Raw genomic sequence first — 20,332 nt, forward strand, 5'->3', positions numbered from 1 at the left:
CGGACGAAACTGTTGTTGTAGCTGCTAGAACCAGCTCCAACCTTAGCTGGTCTTGCTAGATTTAGCTGTTTGGCCAGCTTATTCAAGTTCCTGTGATCAGCTGATAGACCAGTTTGGTGGAGCTGGTGGAGAGGTGAGCAGCCAGGTTGGTGGAGCTGGCGTTACTGGTCAGATGTTTTCAGACCGGCATCGCTATGCTGGTGTAACTATTCAGAAATGTATGAAGGTATATTTGTAAAAATAAAGCCCACAGTGTAAAAGTGATGTGGCAATCGAGACAACAGACGATGAAATTAAGCAACAACAGTGTTCCTGTAGCCAGGGAGCTCTTTATTCACCGTTACAATAATTAAAAAGCAAAAGCAGCATGTGTAGACATTCAGTATACCTTCTGTAGCTTGCGTAGTGCTAACGCTATGCTAATGTTAGCTCCACAGGTTTCTACATAGAAATGTGACGTTTTAGAAACACATCTCCTTCCAACCTCTCCAGGTAACGAGTATCACTGTTACGCAACGTTTAACCATGACCAGCTCCAAATCCTTTAAACCAGCCTGAACATGAAGAACATCTGAAACTGTTGCATGAGAGACGATTAGTTGTCTGACCATGGTCGGAGCCGTCTTATGCTACCCTATGATTGGCCAGTCTGCAGTCAAGGGGCGGGACTTAGTGATTGGTATTTGGTGGTGGTGTTGATGGATTCAGAGCCAAATTTAGAAATTTCAGTGCAAAGTATTCTACGTATTCAACGTCTCCCAACTCTAGACTGTAGAGAGATGAGTATTAGTGAAGAGTAGCTGTTACCCTTTCATTTAGCTAATGAATTGCTCATGCTAATCCCTAGCATACACATAACTAGCACTACTGTTAATCCCTAGCATACACACATCCCGGCCTTGCATGTAAACTCAAATTCACAAATGTTTGTATGAGTTTATACTTTGTCACTATAACAGAACCTTTAAAGCTCTTACCTAACACTAATCATAACAATAGTTAGCATGCTAGCGATTAGCAGCTAAGCTAATTGAAAGGGTTACAGTTGTCACAAATGGCAAGTTAAAAGTAATAAAGTCCGGCTACGTACTGAAGTTACGTAGACCAAGGCCAACAGTTCATGTGGTGCTCTTTTATATTCTGTAGAACTGTAGCAAATTGCTGCACTGGTAATGGAAAATTGCCTAAATTAGATACAACTGGGTGTGTCTTAAGTCTTTTCCATCTTTTAAAACCTAATGCATAAAATAAGAGCTATTCGAGTGTTGGTATTGGGAAGTTGATTTACTGAAAAATAATTATCCGTTAAGTTACCAACGTCTCTTTCCCAATCTAAGTCTATGGGGGAATGGCATCCTGAGAGGGCCCCTGAAGTTACAATCCCACCGTTTAGCCACTATGTACAATTTGCTTCAAAGCCGCTCGTCCTGGGCACTTGGATTAGTTACTCCTCAAGTTTGACTTAACAGCTGATATATTGGTTAGCTTCTATTAAACCTAGCACTAAGCTAGTTGACTTCTTCATGAAATGAAAGAGGACAGAGAAACTTTCCCCCCCACTATGTGACAAATACCTGGAGAAATGACACACACACACACACACACACACACACACACACACACACACACACACACACACACACACACACACACACACACACACACACACACACACACACACACACACACACACACACACACACACACACACACACACACACACACACACACACACACACACACACACACACACACACACACACACACACACACACAGGATATGAGGCGCCACGAGCCAATTACAGTGAGCATGCAGAGGCATAAAAATACCACAACCACTTTAGTTCACTCCACACACATCTGCACACCCTCTTTTCTTGGCCTGGGTGCTGTGATATTAAAGGCTGCGGGTTAGAGTGTGTTCTTCTGTGTCCATGCCAGCTGGCAATAACTTGTAAAAGGGTGAGGAAGAGACATGGGGTCCTCGTTCCAACACTCTGGAGCGTGACAGGGGACGTTTTGACAGCAGTCCTACGATAGGCCCCACAGGATGTCCAATCTTCAGGAAGAGAATCATCCATTAACAGTCCTCTTCAGTCCAGCAGCTGCTTTTATGTTCACTGGATCATTCAACCTATAGTCCTGTCCAAAATGTATCTCCCATTTATCTTTTGGATTCAATTTCACAAACCAAACCATATATATACCAAACCAATCAATTGCACTCACTCTTCTCAGTTTTCAGTGTAATTTGGTCACTGCTTACTCATGACCAAGGCTGAAAGCTGCATCACAATGACATCCTTGTCTAGCTTTCCAGCAAAGACGAGAGTTTTGTCCGAAACAGCTTGTCCCCGTACCCTTTCCTCGTCCTCGGGCCCCGTCAGCTGGCGGGTCAAAGTTCAAAGGCAGGGAAGCAGGAGGCTTCGGGGTTTGCCACCTCTGACAGGTAGTAGATGGCCCCTGCCATACCTGAGAGGAGAAACACGTCCATTACTGCCAGCTACAGGTTTCGCTGTCTATCAGTCAACTTTGTAGTTTCCTGCTCTCTCACTGGAGACATTATGCAATAATAAACCATTGTTTGAAACATGTGTGAACTAATTATATAGAAGTACAACACTGGTCGTTGGTACTGTATGTAAACTGCTTTCCCTGAGATTTTGATTGCGTATATATTTTTGCACATTTCTCTCCTAATCCATACTTTTTTTTCTGTCCTTGTGCTGTTGCAACACCAGAGTTCGCCCTCTGGAGATCAATAAAGGTTGGTGGTGTAACAGACCATTGTTGATCTGTGATCCGTATGGGTCCCCCCTCATGTGAACCACGGATTAATTACAAGGTCTGACGTTAATGACTCCGATCCGGACCATGACGTTTATGATCTGTTGCACCACTAATAAAAGTTAATGTTTTCAGTGAAAGACTGTTCATTTTAGCAAATTGCTTCTTTGAAGGGATCTTACGGGTATTTGACTTTCACATCTAACATTGTAAGAGCTCTGCTGTGTTAAGTCTTTCCTTGTCTCTCCCCCCTGTGTCACGGTGTGGGTACATCTCACTGGCGCCAGGAAACGTATCAGAATACCCTTATTTTATTGGCTAAACTGCATCACGTGACATGATTTACAACGCATTGGTCGGTGTTTTTCCTGCACCGCTGAACAAGTGCCGTAAATGCTGGAAAGGAGCGTGAATAACTCCGCTGCATAAAGCAAAGGCCCGCGACCCACTGAAAACGGGTCCGCGATGAACCACCAGTTGAGAATCACTGGTCTACAGGATCGTGACGAGCTGTGAACAGCTGTTTGTGTGGCGTGTCTTACGTCTCTTCCTGTTTCCTTCACCTACATTCCCCTGGGTCCTAAGCCCCTCCCTGTACAGCTTATATGTACCAACGTACATTTATAACAAATACCACACATATTACACGGTAATCAGCGTTGCATATGTGTCAAACTCTATCGGTGCATCTCCGGTCTGTCTTTGTTCTTCGCTCTGTTCTGTTCTTTAATGTAACGTTAATGGAGAGACGGAGCCTCTCCCAGCTGTCAGCAGACTGTTGTGCTAGCAGGCTCGCGAGTGAGCTGTACCCAGCATGCAAATTGTTTATGTGTCACAGACTGTTGTGTCGTAGTGTTTTGCCCTGTTAAAGAGCGTTAGTTGTGGGTTGTTAATTGTTGTGCTATAAAATTGTGACCATGACTAGGGTTCCCTCTCAATACATATAAGAGAACTAGCTCCGATAGCAGGGCTTTCAGCAGCGAACAATACATTTAGCTGCCTGTTGAAGACAGACAACAGTTGTTTCAGCTATGCTCCGGTATGATGGTGTATGAAGAAGTCATTTCATACGGTAAATTAAAACCGGTATACTGCCCAGCCCTAGTATTTATTTTAGTTTGGACAATTTTGTACCAATATTTGACGGGCCGGATCAAAAAGCCCAACGGGCCGCATATGGCCCGCCGTAGTTTGCCCATGCCTGGGCTAGAGTGTGGTCACTCTTCCAGCAACCACATAATAATAATAACTGGTAAGGGCAATCACCAAACACTACCTGGCTAAAATGTATTGTAGGATTCCATAAAGTCAACACAGGTTAAGTTAGCCGAGTTAACACTAAGTTAATACAGGCTTTACAACACAAGCTCGTTCTAAGTATTGACACCTTCTGACAGTTAATATGATCGTTGTGTATCAGACTGAACCAGCTAACAAAACTATCTCACTAACATATGAGACGTTTAGAGTGAAGAATGTAAGAGGTAATATGAAATATGGTCGACACTTCTGACCCTACACTTGACTGAAATGCTGTTCAATAAGGATGTAAACACGGAAGTAGCGTCGAACATATCCAGGCTCAGGAAACATTGCCTACATTTGAGGTATTGTTTTTATTCAAATGTCATGATGAATTGTTGTGGTTTTAACCTGTATGTCTTTAGTCTTGTTTTTATTGCTATGGGCCCTTTTGTGAGTCAAGTTTGAATTGAACCGATTGCCTTAAGTGCAGCGCTACTATTGGTTTATAGAAACTGATGTACACAATTAAGGTCTACAACAAGCAGCAACCGCCGGGTCTGAAAAGTGAAGCCAATCCATGTGTTAAAGCTGCATTCTCTCTAATGTCCACCAGGGGGCGACTCCTCTGGTTGTATAGAAGTCTATGAGAAAATGACTACTTCTCTCTTGATTTATTACCTCAGTAAACATTGTAAACATGAGTTTATGGTCTCAATCTCTAGTTTCAAGTCTTCTTCAATACAGCATGATGTTCATTTAGTACATTATGGTCCATTTAGAGTCAAACAGACCATAAAGCAGGGGATGCTTTAGGGCGGGGCTTACTGTGATTGACAGGTCTCTACCACCACCAGAGTTGGAAGCATGAATGAATCCAATCAGCTAATGAAAAAAGTATTCATCATTAATACACGTTTCAGTCTTCCTATTTGCAAGTTATTATGAGAGAAGTTCTTCCCATATTTTAGTAAAAGAAGACATTGGTTATTTTGAAAAACAAATAAGTAGTATTCTGCATCTCCATAAGCCCATGTGGACTATCAGAATTAGACCTGCTGCTTCTGTGTCGTCAGTGGTTCATTACTGGGACTTTCTGCTGTGTTGTGCTGCTAGGCAAGTCCTTCATTCTTTCGTTACAGCTAATTGAAAGGCCACTCTAACAGATACACAGGGTGCTGTGTAATTGGCCTTTGATGGAAGAATAGCTAGCAGCAGACTGTGTTTCCCATCACAAATTGCAGGCCCGCTACTACATCGATTCAAAAGAGGGCGGTTCTTGAAAGGGAAGCAAAATGTCAAAGCGGATTTGAAATCGGTGTGGTGGAAAAGTTGCATGATTAATAGTCGGTACCTTCAAATAGAGAGTAGGGTCTGTCTGGGATGCGACAGCCGTGGGTCCCGTAGGCCAAACACCACTCGGCAAACTGGAAGGAGGAAGGTAATATCAATGTGTTTATAGACATCAATGCAACGATCAACCATACACGTTTGAGAATATGCCAAAGAGAAGAAATAAAATGAGGCATCAAGTTATTGCTTGATTAGGTCAGTGCCACCAACAACACACGATGTGTCCTTTATGTCAGCAACAAGACATCGGTTCTCTTTAAGCTGTGGACAACGTGACACTCGTATGCTTTACTGCTGAGATTTTGGGAAGGAGGCTTGTAAAATGATGCAACCCAATCAATAGACAGTAGACCATTAGGCCTACTGGTTGCTAATGACTGCTAATGCAGTCCTGTTATGTAATACTAATATGTATTGTATGACAAGCTTATGTAAACACAGTGCAGCTCCAGCTGCTTTCAGAACCAAAATAATATATTAATTTGTGTGAAGGCTGTTAGGTCTCAACAGAAAACTTGAATCAGCAGCCTGTTAACCAGCCCCACCTTCTTCGTCTGTGAGCATCACCCTTTGCTGATATCTCAACCTTTTAGCCGACGCCTCAAAAGAGAACTCTGCAGATCAAAACATCAAACTCAATGGAACAGAACAAGACGCATCGACTTCTTTATTTCACGTGTTCTTCTTACTCTCTAAAACCTGGCGCCTACGTTACCCACAATGCAACGCAGACAGAAGCTAAAGTAGCCTGCAGCAGATGAGCTCTGTGTGAGGTCACAGAGGTCTGGTAAGGTCACTTATTTCTGATTCCACACTTCCGGAGTTTTGTCATTCTCAAACGCCGCTGACTCAAGTGACATCACTTGAGGACATGACCCAGACTTCACATAGCTGCCGGTGGTTTTTTAGCTCCTCCAAAAGCAGCCCAACACTTCGTTCCTACCTTGCAGACGCGGTACAGGTATTTCTTCTCCCGGGTGAGCTTGTACAGGGACAGGAAGGCGTAGGCATTGCCGGCGGTGCCGTGGCAGATGCCGTAGCCTTTTCTGAGCAGGCCCCGCTGCCAGATCACCTCAGCGCAATCTGCAGCCTCCTTCAGGTACTTCTCCTCTTTGAACACCTGGGGAGACACGGATGAAGCCAAACCATTAGTCACACTTGGGACAAAGGAGTAGCTCACAACAACCACTGTCAAAATGCACTTGCACTTTAAATTCATGGCAAGACGTCAGCGCTCATCACAATTCATAATGTTGTTCAACAACTTGTCCACTTTGGATTGGGAGTCGTCTTCTCAGCTTGTTTCCTTATATTTCGGTTCAAATTTACAAAACCTGCACAATTAAGACTAAAAGAAACGTGTAAGTGCACGAGCTCTCAGTGCTTCTGTGCTATTTGCACGTATTTAAATGTAATATTTGCAGATATTTGGCACAGAAATCAGGCTAATTCACAAAAATCTGCTTGGATAGTCACAGTTACAACGCTCATATATTTTGGGATGCTGTGAGAAAAAACTAAATGGATAAAGCTCCCCTGCATGCCATTTTGGAAAATACATGAGAATTTCTTCCTCGTGGTTGTATGCTTCCACCAACTAGTCAAGTTGCAGTTCACATCCATGTCTGTCCAAAACTGTCATTTGATCCTATTAGATTGTGTGAAAATGTCATAATTAGCTAATGAATTGTGAGGTCACGGTGCCCTTTGGCCACCAAGTTCTAATCAGTTCACCGTGTGTGCCAAATCTGAGAGCTCCTAAAATATTGCGTTCATGAGAATTGAGCGGACGAACCCCAAAACATAATCCCTCCTCCCACGGCTGTTGCAGAGCCATTACAAAAACGAGGTTAGTAAATAAACTAATTATTTCTTCACTTTACATCTGTAAAAAAAGGGCAAATTGCACTCGGCTGCAAAAAAAAGTGGATCTGATTTCAATCAGGACATTAAATATCAACTATTGTGATGAAAGACTAATCCTTCAAACTAAAAATACAAAACTTTTTCAATGGAAATAAGTGATAGTTACAGCCTGAAACACAACTTTAGGTAAATAATAATAATAATAATAATAATGAAGCTTCTTTGGCCCAGATCTCGATCAGTCTTTTGCATTGGGCATCTGATCCAATTATTTTCACCTAAATGTGGATTAAATATCCATCTCACACTTCTTCACTTTCACAAGCGACTTGATCAAAACACTGGAGGTCCTGATTTAAAGCTGACCAACTTAAATTATTACTATAACGTGAAGGAAGGTCTAACTGGAAGAAGTCGTCTCCCAAAACCGATGTGAAGCGCTCGGGTAGAAATAAGACGCGTCACTCTGTTGGATTTGTTGGAACCACAGAAGCACGCGGTCCATTCTCTGTGAAATCCTGCAGCTGTTAGGAAGGAGAGGATCAATTATTATCGGCTTTATTTTAGCCCATACGGATCCATCAAAACATGCCACGGTGGATCCCGATACTGACTCCTAAACATCTCCAGTGAATAGAACAAACCACAGAAGCACTCACTGTCAGATGCTCTTGAACGAGACCATCTTAAATTGGGATGAAGCCTCTTCAGCTGCCTCAGAGTCCTCTTTTTCCCACTTCAAGTAGAATTTTCACCAACTCTCTCTTTTCCATGTACTGTATTGAAACGATATTATCCCCTTTGTGATTTGAAGTTCTGTTCATGCTGCACTGCACAACAACCCTGGACGTGACCATGGCCCACTGATTATTGTATTAATCTCATTAAAAGACGAGACCTGTTTCATAAGGGAAATGCATCATACACGGGAACTTTAAGGTGAGCGAATGAGTCGCATAGCCGGTACGGCGACAAGCTCTGTGTTGCATAGCAACAAGAGTGATGTGGCACTCCCTGCAGCCTTCCCATATCTTCCTGCGCTACCGCCGATGCTGCCAGCGTTACGTGAGTCTGAGACAATTACAATGCTTTAACAGTTTGGAACTTCTCTCTGTAGTCACACATTCCAACAGTATTATGAACATGCTGCCACCATGCAGCCTCAGGTTCACTGTACATCACAGTCTGGTGAAAAACAACAGATCTACGGTGTTCTGTTCATAGTGAGACGGTGATGAAGAGATTGTGTCTCCCACTGTGCTTTGTTCTCCGTGCCGTCTCTCTATTAGTGAGAAGAATGGGGATGCCAAGATATTAGCCCATTAGCTGCTAATGTGCCAAGAAAAGAAGAACTCAGCCTACGATGCATTACTGCAGTGTGTGTGTGTGTGTGTGTGTGTGTGTGTGTGTGTGTGTGTGTACGGCCATGCTATTCAAACAAAAGATAGCCGGTGTGTAGGAGGGGAGTATTTGTGTTCGATCATCTTTTCAGACGGTGAGCATTGACAAGATTAAGTGTGTGTTTGATTCGACCACATTTCTAAATATAGCGTCCATGCACAGCCTGGTCACAAGGTGTCAGTGTCGGACCAGGGTGGTTTCCCAGAGCGAGAGCTTTGACCACACGGCACAATGCATGAGCAGGTCTCACCTTATAAGCCATGATGAGCATGTGGACGACACCGGGCGCTCCGTGGCACCAGTGAACCAGCCGGTCGCTCTCGTTGCTCAGCGACGACGGGAAGTTCCCCGTGCGAAACCTCTTGTGGCGGACGTAGTCGATGCTGGGACGGATCAGCTCCGACAGAACGTCCGGGTGGACCTTTGCTCCCGGCTGGAAAGAGAGATAGTTTTAATTATCGCTGGTCCTCTCCGTCAGAGTTAATACACAACCAACACATAAAAGACAAGACGCCCACACTCGGCGGCCACGGCAACTCAAATTAAGCCGGCACAGAGAGTCCCAGCAGGCTGGTGTTTGGTTGCCTATACGCACTATTGACAACACGTCGTATGAGCTGGTTCACAACCACCTCATGTCCACTGAATGTGGACATTCTTTAAAGGGGAAATGAAAGAATTAGGGTTGGAACACATTCTGGTGTTTACTGGTCTTCATTTTAAAAAGTTGGCAAACAAAGTACCAGAATGCCGCAGCAAACTGCATCATATTTTGGGCGGCCAGTTACTGCTGCACGCTCAAGGCCCTCTTGCAGTTTTGGTGACTCACTCACTTTCTCAAAACACCTTTTATTGCCTGTTTTATACTGCAATCGACCGCCTGCTGACTCCTCCCTTTCTACTCCCAACAGTCCCCCGGCTGGTAGGGGCCGCTAGGGATAAGACAGCCGAGTGCCTCTCAGACCCCCAGCTGCTACTCTGTGTCCCAGAGACACAGAGGGGGAAACAGTTTATTGTTTTGGACGGTGTGTTTACACACACACACACACACACACTTTGAAAGATACAAATAAACAAATATCCAAATAACAAATAGATATATAGGACAAATAAATCTAAATTTGACTAGCCTGCACTAGCGTCGTAACTACAGATGTTAACCATATAGAAATTTGCCGTCGGCCAGCCACTGGACCCCCGTCTCACCTGCATGAGCATGTAGAAGATGCCAGCCAGGCCGTGGGCAGCGCCGATGTACTGCTTCTTGTGCCATTCATAGAGCAGGGGGCAGCGCTCCGTCTTCTTCTGCTCTGCCGACATGTTCTTCCCCGATTCCACGATGGCCATTGCCACCTGAGGATTGGTGTGGGAGGAAAAGGTTTTTATAGTGGAGAGGACTGGTCTGACAGCGTCCTGGCAGAATGTTAGTTCTCTTTCTGGGAACTGACTTCCTACGTCTTGCCAGCGTTAATATTTGTGTCCTCTGGTGTTTCATGTGGAGAATGTCCAAAGAGAATTTAGCCCACAATCAAACCTGCTTATTGGATCAAAATCCTTTCAAACCCCTCAGCAAATCTAATTATGTTTAGCTTTTAACATTCATACATATACATACACACACATATACAGGTACATGTACAGTATACATGTATGTGTATGCATGGTTGCGTGTGCGTGTCTTGCGGCTGGAAGTTGGGAGTCAGCAGTTTATGTTGTCCCCAGGCAAGATGGAGTGAATGATAAAGAAAGGCAAACTGTTCTGCTGCAGCAGCACTGCCTCCTTAATGACAGAGCAGATTTATAGCCCGCCAACTGTTCATTTACACAACGCTTCACTCCTGGTCATCTATACTGCCATCCCGCCTCAACACACACCTTCCCTTTCTCCAAAGCACGATTTCATCTTTATATATGTATACAGTATATTTGCATCTTGCAGAGTTGTGATGATACTGTATCTCTTTTGACCAAATCTGTCCACAGACAGAAATACACACACACACACACACACACACACACACACACACACACACACACACACACACACACACACACACACACACACACACACACACACACACACACACACACACACACACACACACACACACACACACACACACACACACACACACACACACACACACACACACACTGTTTGGTATAGCGTGCAGAGTGCTGCTGTGTGTGTGTGTGTGTTGGTGGTGGTGACGGGTATATGAACAGCAGAGCGGTGCTGCAGGGAAACTGGAGCTTTACATTCGTGTCCCTTCATCAGTCATAACAAAGCCTCTATCGGAAACTCTCTATCGGAAACTCGTGGGAGCCCACTACTGCTGCCTACTCTCTCAGCCCTTCTGTCACACTGCGTGTGTGTGTGTGTGTGTGTGTGTGTGTGTACACAGTATATGTGTTTTGGCCTGGCACTTCACCAAAAGTGGACAGCTGGCCCTGCAGTTTTCTGCAGCGAGTGTGTGTGTGTGTGCTTAAATAAATAATTAAAATAGAGTGTGGAGAGATTATTATCCACTGTATGTGTTTGTGTCCTCAGTGCGCTGGTCCTCATCCACTTTTGTCCCAACTCAATGTCTTACAGATGGTTATTACAGCAGCCTCACAGAACAAAACAAAGCCTGCCGTCTAGAGATACCTTCCAAGCAGTTTCACCTCCTCTTCTATCGAGGGAAGAGCAGAAACTCAAACACCGTCTATGCATGTACGAACATTAGAGCCTGGCCAACATATAGAGTACTGTATATACCTCCTCAACAGTGTCTATCAGATTGTAAATGAACTGACAAGCTGTAACAGTCAAAGAGAACTAAAAATAAAAGTATGAAATTAGACACTTCTGCTCATGAAGTCACTTAAGTGGACGTAAACTAGAGGTATCGGCGTATATTTTGGCCAATAAGTGACAAGAAATTCCAGTACAGAAATGCCATGTGCACTCCGTTACACATGCTGACTGAAGCCTCGGGTTTCTGTTGACTACAACTAGACCAAAGCTTGCGATGATGAAATAACTCAAATGTGACAAAACTGTAAAAAAAACATTCTCAACAATGAACCCTGTGGTGGCATATGGTGGCTGATGTCACTGTGGTCAGCCTCCAACAGAACAGATATCAACATATCAGCTGTAATCAGAGACATGAGCAACTCGTGATAATGTCTGATTTGATAGGATTTTTAAAATTATTTCCAGATCAGAGCACCCTTAGTGCTGAATTGCTTGACAATGCAATATGCTTCAAAATACTTGGAGATGAAAGATGGAGACTGTAACTGTTAAACTAAGGGAGTTACCGTGGTAACGGTGCTCTCATCCACCGTGTCAGCTCCCATCTCTTTGTTGACGTAGAGCAGAGCGTAAAGGTAGCCGGCGCGGCCGTACAGCAGCTCATCCGGCATCTCGGAGTCTGGACTCAGCACGGACCGCTGCAGCTGGAGGAGCCTGACACACACACACACACACACACACACACACACACACACACACACACACACACACACACACACACACACACACACACACACACACACACACACACACACACACACACACACACACACACACACACACACACACACACACACACACACACACACACACACACACACACACACACACACACACACACTTCAAAACATCAGAACTCAGTGTTTCACACACAGACTGTAGTTGGCCACAATAATATTATTAAATATGTTTGGAGGTATTCATCACTAAAACACATCCCTGCAGCTCAGGATGTCGCTGTGAAGGAACTTCCCCTGCGGTCGTGATGATTGGCTCACTTTCACTTATTTATTTTGCAAATTTATCCTGATGTTAGTGGTATATAAATGAGCTATTGTTAGGTATATTATTGCGTTGTAAATGATTAAGAGGACACGGTTTTATTGTTAAATGCAGAATACAGAAGGGCAATGAGCAGCGTTTTGTTTTGTTCAGCTGAGACGCACTGGTTGCGTCTGGTTGCTATGATACCGAATATCCGCCAAAGTAAGTCAGCCGTCGCTCTGGACGAAGAGGAGAGGAGAGGAGAGAAGGCTGGCCTGTCTATGTGTATTCATTTGACTTGTCCATAGGACTGTATAGCGGGTTTGGGGTTATTGCGACGGCCGTACTGCAGCATTTCTCCACACAATACTTCAAACTCATTGGCTGTCGGAAAAAACATTATCTCCATTCTGCAGATGTAGATTTTGATGAGCGATAGCGGTGAGAGTCACTGAGAAACATAAAATAAACCCTCCCGCATCTACCACTTTCTGAAATATTTACATTGCATTTGCGTTTTGCCAAAATGTGCAGCGGTATCATGAAATGCATGTTGTGGTGCTCCCGTAGATTGTATAAGAAGTGGACGATGTCATCGTAAAGTCACCCATTGGTTTGTGGACTAACGTTTTGAAGTCTTGAGTTCGGTGATTTCGGTGAGCCATCTTGGATTACGGCCGTCGCCATGTTGTTGTTATTCTTTGCAACCAATAAACAGAAGTGACCATATTCGGAGTGCGGAGGAGTGACGTGCTGTATTGAAGAAGACTTGAAACTAGAGATTGAGACCATAAACTCATGTTTACAATGTTTACTGAGGTAATAAATCAAGAGAGAAGTAGAGTCATTTTCTCATAGACTTCTATACAACCAGAGGAGTCGCCCCCTGGTGGACACTAGAGAGAATGCATTGGCTTCACTCGGCAGAACCAGAGGTTGCTGCCTGGGTGCTACTCATTTAAGAAGGTGACGTGGTCCACATTGGATGCACGTCCAGGTGAGTGTTGAACAACCACTCACCTGGACAGGCAGTCTTGGCTGTCAGCAGTGTTGTTCAGTTTGTGGTGAACCACCGCGCCTACTGCCAGGGGCCCTGCGTCGCCGCACAGGAACGTCACTTTACGGCCGTTCAGGATCCTCATGGTCCGCTTCACGTAGTCCAGTGCCCTCTGCAGGTCGGTGGCCTCTTGGGACACCCGGTGCAGCTGGAGGTACAGCAAGGCAATGCCTGTGGTGAAGATAGTATGCCGGGGATCAGTAAACCTGACACAAGGAACAGGCGCACAGTTTTATAGTGCTGGCAACAGACCTGTCCATCCGGTGTAGGTTGAGAAGTCATGGGGGTCGGCGGTCCTCAGGCCCTCCTCCATCTGCTGGAGGAGATCTTTGATCTTATTCTGGACCTTCTTCTGGAATGATGCGCTCACCTGAGGAGGAGAGAGAAAGCACAATTATGAACTCCAGCCACCTCGACAGAAACAAGAAAAAAACTCATCAACGCCAACATTGATAGTCCTTCCACTGTTCCAACAATCACCAACTCTGGTTGTGTCGAAATAAACTCCTTAATTCAAAGAGTTGGATGTGAAAAGAAACAGCCATCATATGCACTCCTCAAAGCTACCAGACTCCATGGGCAAGAAGAGTCATTCTATCTCGCTTTTAATTGTGAAAAACACTTCAACAGAAACAAAATAAAACTCATCAAAACCGTCTCTGATAGTCTTTTCACTGTTCGAACAATCACCAACTGTAGTTTGACAGTTTGAAAGAGAGACTGAAGGCCTAAACACACTGAAAGCATCTAACGAGGGAAGAAAACCTTTTGTTTTAAACAGACGAACAAGCACCAAAAGCGTTGTATCAAGGGTCAAGTAAGGACCCAGCAGCCAAAGCTGCAGGTGCAGTATGCTAGGGGTTAATGCCCAGAGGACGTCATTTTATTAAAGAAATAAAATTAAAATATAATAATAAAAAAATAATATTTTTTATGATATTTCAGTTAACCAGCACATAGTAGCCTAAAGGAAAGTACACAATGTATAACTTGTTAACACCTTTTGCTAGTTTTTTTGCGAGCTGGCTGTAACAATGTGGGACGTAGCTTAATTGAGCACGCTAACTGAGGAGATTTGATTCCATTCATCTACCTCCATTTATTCTTCATTGCAAAACATTTCTTTTATAAATGAGTTGGTCACTTTAAACCCTAAGTTTGCACACAGCCCACATTGTTGGTTCTAATCTTCTCAGTACCTTTCTCCATTCGTTAACTTGCTAGCGAGCTAATTCACCACATGGCACACACCACATTTGTATTTGACAAATTGATGGATTCATTTGGCAATATAATTGATTTTTGTCTTCAAAGAACGTTCTGTTTATGAACAAAGGGCTTACTCTTGTTAATCAATTGACTAATATACAATATACAGCTGGCACCACGCGGTTACTAATGGCTTGATCTGGTGAGCGACAGAGACTGTTTTCATCTAAATCGGTTGAGTGAACCTGAGAGCAGCAGGTCCACATTTGCCTTGCAAATTCCAGAGGTCATAAAACGCCCGAAAGTGTGTTCTGTCGGTCGTGTTCTGTCAGTGAGGGAAAGCCTAATCACTTCTCAGATATCACCCAGGAGGTTATGACCCAGACTCTCCATCATCAGGATTCATCTCAGGAAACACACGATGTTAATTGGGTTATTTTCCACAAGGCTCAAGGCTCTAATTACCCTTTACAGATTTAACCGGATAGGTCAGACCATGCTTCAAAGGGTGGTTTAGTCGTGGATATGGAGTTAATTCATTCTCTACAAGCTCCATTCACATTCAGCCTACACTGTGAAGTGTAGAAGAGGATCTGGGGAGCCACAGAGGTTTCAGCCAGAGTCTCTCACGAGCCACCTCTTCAATCAAACACCGATTGGGAGTCCGGCAGTGCACAAAAAAACGCAGGAGCTCTTTGTTGGACTCCAGGCCCATTTTTCTCCTATCCACTGGCCTGATAAATGAACAGGGACCGCCTAGAGAACAGGTATCTCAGCTCTGGCCAATCTCTGCTGCTGCTAGTTCAAGCCAGTCGCGTGCACAAGCTAGTACCAGACTGCATCTGCAGCCATCATTTTACTCCCCACACGGGATACACGGTTGGGTACACTAACAGAGCCCTGCACCAGCAGTTATTGTCATTGTCAAGTGTTAGATGGCTGACCGTTACGGGTAGGGATTTTATTTTGGGTGGTCCCTGCTGTTAGCTTTATTAATCACTAACCAGTGGTTCTCAGATCTAGAAGCAGTACGGTCGCTAGGACTTTAGTTTACTTTATACCTTACCTATAGTATAGTGTTGTTAGCTAGCTGCTGTGTGAGCCCGACAGCTGAGCAGAAGCAGCATTGAACGACGTGCAGATGAATACAGCTTTAAAAATGTCAACTTTATACAATTGGACGTTACCCAGCATCCCCCACTCATTCTCTCTCTACACACAAACACACATGCGTGCGAGTGATGCGCCTATTCGGGTCCCAAAAATGAACATTTCTGGTTAATAGTGAATAGGTTGCGGGTGCGTGACATAATAAGTCATTAATGAGGAAAAACAATAGCTCACAAGATTTCTCAAAAACAATCACTGCGGGTTCTGGAGTGAAACTCGTGTATATTTGCGATGTGTCACCAGAAGGCTGCGCTAGCAGAGTAGAGCTCTCCATCCGCTCCCAGCCGGCGACCTCTCGCCGCCACAAGTTAAAAGATCTTGGATGGCGTCGTTCTCTCGGACAGATAAAAACGATTTAAAAGTCTCCAGCAATAATCGGGCGGCTGTTAAACTAAGCTAAACTCCATTGCGACCGGTCCTGGCTGGACTTGAACCGGCCACCCTCCCAACGGACTGAGCTACTGCCACACAAAACCAAAAACACAAGATAGATAGGCTTCGTTATAAACGTATTGCTATGCTCCAGGAAACATCGCCATCAACAGTCCGCTCTAGTTTGCCTTCTGCTCCAGATCAGCTGCTTGTCAGTCAGAAAATCCTTTTCACCTCCAGTGCAGTACAAACAGAACAAACAGTCCTAAAGGCTAAAACCCAGAGAGCCTGACCAGAGTGTGCCCTCTGTCCTCAAACAGGAGGATTATGACGGAGTCGTTCTGTTCTCACTGCTGCAGTCATCCACAGACGAAGGACAGAACAACGCAGAGTGACAGACGGGATTGTTTCACATGAATAAATGTTACTGTTTAGCATAACAATGGTACGTTCAGCAAAGCCGAGGAGAACGAGAAGGGTGCGACTAAAAATGACACAAAGCTCCGCCTGCAGCTCCTACATGACACAGTACTATACACACGTAATAAAACACAATTCCTTGTTAGTACTATTGGGGTATATTTTTACACAGTACTAATGTTGGTTGGAACCAAAAAAACACTGGTAGTGTTGTTCTTCTGAGAGCCTTGTCAGTAGATACCTCCAACAAAAAAGCTTTCCTGGATCCCTTTTCATTGGCTCACCGGCACCTGAAGTGACACGCCCCCACGCTCTCCATCAAAACAACTCGTGTTGCTGTTTGAGCAATTATGTGTCTAGACAACAAACGCTAAAAATCGAAAGTTCTGTCTCATAAAGGCACATATGGGACCTCATCGTGTTCCACTGATATTCATTTTCATTTTTCACAAACTACAGCCTCTAGACCAGGGATTCCCAAAGTGTGGGGGTGCGCGAGCTGCCTCTAGGGGGTGCAGGAGAGGAAAAATATAATGGTGGTCTAATGGTGCAGCGCTGTCTCCTAAAAATTACGTTCCCCCAAAACTAAAATGCATTCTCAATTACGTTTGACCATAAACGTATTTTCTCCCTGATTACGTTTGTGTTTGACGTATTACAAATAGAGGTATTGTGGAGGTATTGTAGCCGCGTAATGTCCCTCGTTGCTCGGCCTGGATGAGCGCGTTTCTGCTGGAGACAGGCGGGGTGTTGTGGTAGTATTCTGACCGCGTAATAGTGTGAAGGAGAGGCGGTGGTGGAGAGGGAAAAAAGTGTTAAAATGTTGATTAGAAACGTATTTGTAATAAGTCAATGTAATAAGTCAAACACAAACGTAATCAGGGAGAAAATACGTTTTTGGTCAAACGTAATTGAGAATGCATTTTAGTTTTGGGGGAACGTAATTTTTAGGAGACAGCTTGTTGGTGCAGTGAGGTTCTGGCTAACAGCTGTCTGAAGCCCTCTTATTTACGTCGCCACCTGAACACCAAGCATGCCAGTGCAAGTCAAAAGCCCCTTACATTGTTTATATCGAAATTGGAGGAGTTACAAAACAGCCCAAAACAACTGCAGTCTCATTCATGTGTTGGGTCTACAAAACACGCACTACGGGCTTCATATCTGGTCACAGAATAGCAGGAAAGGGGCTACCTCACACAATCACCAAAGACGTGTGCTCGCCAGCTGCCAAAGAGATGGTGGAATGTATGATGGAGAGAGAGAAGCAAAAAAGTTGGACATGATCCCGGTGTCCAACAACACTGTCGCACCGCATCGATGCTTTGTCCGAAGACATCCTGGCTACATTAGTCAGTTGCGTGAAGAAGAGTGAGTTCTACTCTCTGCAAGTAGACGAGCCTACAGATGTGGCTAATCTGGCCAATCTTCTGGTGTACGTCCGTTACCTTTTCGAAGGCACGGTGCAGGAAGATTTTTTGTCTTTTTTATCTTGTAAACAAACGCCACGTGCGAGCAAACTGTTCTCCGATTTTTATGCGGCTATAAATAGGTTCTGTTGCTTTTTTTAAGGTGTGGGGGATTGGGGGTGCGTGAACCCGGTCGGGATGTAGAAGGGGGTGCGTGGCCTAAAACGTTTGGGAACCGCTGCTCGAGACAAATGGACCAAGTCCAGATCAAAAATACTACACTACACTCAATAAAGTCATATTTAAATATGCAATAAATTATCCCAGAAAAGCCAACAGCACTTTAAATCACAGTTTCACATTTGTAAAAAGATGTTTTCTGTTTGTGAAAATGCAAACAAATGAATTAAGATTTCACTGCATATTTCACATCCAGTATACTTAAGACAGGTCAAATACATTTGATCAACAATGTCCTCAATGATACAATAGTATATATATATATATATATATATATATATATATATATATATATATATATATATATACATATACATATACATATACACACACACACACACACACACACACACACACACACACACACACACACACAGTTTTGGAAAAAGACCCGGACCAATGTTGGAGACCTGGTCTAATGTGGTCTACATGTGAAAAAACAGACTGAACCCCCCATGCATTTTCACAAATGAATAACGTTTTCACACCTCTGAAACTGTGCGGAAGCTAACTTCAGCGTCGTAACGCTGACGTAATGTAACGTAAAGCAAACGCCTGTGACCTGCTGTATTCGGGTAAAGTTACTATGATACGCAGTAACTTTACTTTTACGTCCACCAACCTCAACCAGCGACATTAATGTTTTCCATCAGTATCGTTAGCCTGAACCTGTGAGTCTCAAGACCGGTCCTCAATGTCTTCACATTGCATTAACTTGGGCTCTGTTCACTAGCAACCATTCCTCTAAAATGCTCCACATACACTCAAATCATTGCGGAGACGTACAACAAATAGTGGGAAGTCTCGTGACAACTAACTATGACAGAAGTGCAAGTCTGAGCTAAGCTAGCTCAAGTTTATATTAGCACGTCAGCAGGTGTGTTATTTAAATAAATGCTGCAAACGCAAAAACCTCTCACCTTTCCTTCTGCATCAAATGGTTCATTGTAATCTTCCTCTGCTCCGGAGCCGGAGGTGAGGGCTCCTGGGTCCCAGTCTGGGTACGGGTTTGGAAAGGATCGCTCCTCCATCTCTGCCTCTGTAGCCGAGATCAGCTTCAGCCGCTTGGACACGTTATCTCCCATCGCTACGGCGGCTCGGCAGGGATAAAAAAGAAAGAAAATCCTCAGGCACACTGTAATAGGGGAAATAAGAAAACGCGTTTGAGAAAATGACATATCAAACTAAACCACAACAAAGTGACGTGAATAAATAACAGGACAATTGGGAAGTGGTTATGAAAATGGGTTTTAATGGGTTTAAAATTTGTCGCAGAGGCAAAATTATATCTGCTCCTCATTATACAAACGAAAGACGGAAAAGCCTTTATAACTATATAAATAACTATTCCTGTTAGCTAGAGAATGGCTTAGCAGCAATATGCAAAAGTGTAGAATAGTCTATAGGCTACTTTCATTTTGAAGAGAATAGAATGCTGTATGGCCATATTATTTCAAAATGCTAATTTGTCGTCTGATCGTTGTCGTTTCTGAGGATATTCACGTCTTTGTCAGGATCAAAAGCACAATATTTGTCATTCCAGGTTCCTTATTGTTATTTAACCAGTATAGGCTAAATGATTTGGGTTGTGGTTCACATATTCAGACTATAAAGACACACGGTGCTTATAGGAAATCCGTTCAGCTCAAACTTTTAAATATATTACTAACAAATGTAAAAATAGAAAATAAAAAACAGCTAAAGCTATTGCCCTTTATTGAGGCATAAAGTTTAACAATTGAGTGTAAAAAAAACATTGGCTGACGAATGTCACCTTGAGCTAAGCTTTCCACACAGGCCCCGTAATGGTTAATATATACAATAAAATAAATATCCAAAACATTTTAATGCTGAATTTTTAAATCCCTTCTTTTGTTTTGGTGGCTTTGTCTCTATAGAAAAATATGTGAAGGTAAGATGAGAAGAATGAAGTGCCTCAATGGAAATACAGAACAATTGTTGCTGCACTGTGGCTGCAGGATCAGTAGATTGCTAAAACAACACTGCAGGTAATGACAGGTG

At 43.7% G+C, this 20,332-nt stretch overlaps 1 protein-coding gene across 2 annotated transcripts; it reads right to left on the minus strand.

Moving 5' to 3' along the window:
• Positions 1-302: 302 nt before the first annotated feature.
• lancl2 (LanC lantibiotic synthetase component C-like 2 (bacterial)) lies at positions 303-19,432 on the minus strand. Of its 2 annotated transcripts, XM_076085442.1 has the most exons (10): positions 19,231-19,432; positions 13,746-13,863; positions 13,457-13,664; positions 11,959-12,106; positions 9,856-10,002; positions 8,900-9,082; positions 6,326-6,502; positions 5,384-5,456; positions 4,858-4,914; positions 303-2,472 (listed from the first exon to the last, which is right to left on the minus strand). In XM_076085442.1, the coding sequence occupies exons 1-9, from the start codon at positions 19,393-19,395 to the stop codon at positions 4,874-4,876; spliced, it is 1,260 nt and encodes a 419-aa protein (XP_075941557.1). In that variant the 5' UTR covers positions 19,396-19,432; the 3' UTR covers positions 303-2,472; positions 4,858-4,873. The 2 variants fall into 2 exon arrangements, with proteins under 2 accessions (XP_075941557.1, XP_075941556.1); XM_076085441.1 differs by lacking the exon at positions 4,858-4,914.
• Between the last annotated feature and the right edge of the window lie 900 nt (positions 19,433-20,332).

The sequence above is a fragment of the Anarhichas minor genome, unplaced genomic scaffold (assembly GCF_050575085.1).
Source record: "Anarhichas minor isolate MPS153535 unplaced genomic scaffold, ASM5057508v1 ptg000155l, whole genome shotgun sequence".
Taxonomy (NCBI): domain Eukaryota; kingdom Metazoa; phylum Chordata; class Actinopteri; order Perciformes; family Anarhichadidae; genus Anarhichas; species Anarhichas minor.

Excerpts from the sequence above, each read along its gene's own strand:
- lancl2 (XM_076085441.1), bottom strand. The coding sequence starts at position 19,395 with ATGGGAGATAACGTGTCCAAGCGGCTGAAGCTGATCTCGGCTACAGAG. Across the intron at positions 10,003-11,958 it reads ATGAGAGCACCGTTACCACG|GTGGCAATGGCCATCGTGGA; the intron begins GTAACTCCCTTA and ends ACCAATCCTCAG. Across the intron at positions 2,473-5,383 it reads ACCCTACTCTCTATTTGAAG|GTATGGCAGGGGCCATCTAC; the intron begins GTACCGACTATT and ends TTCTCCTCTCAG.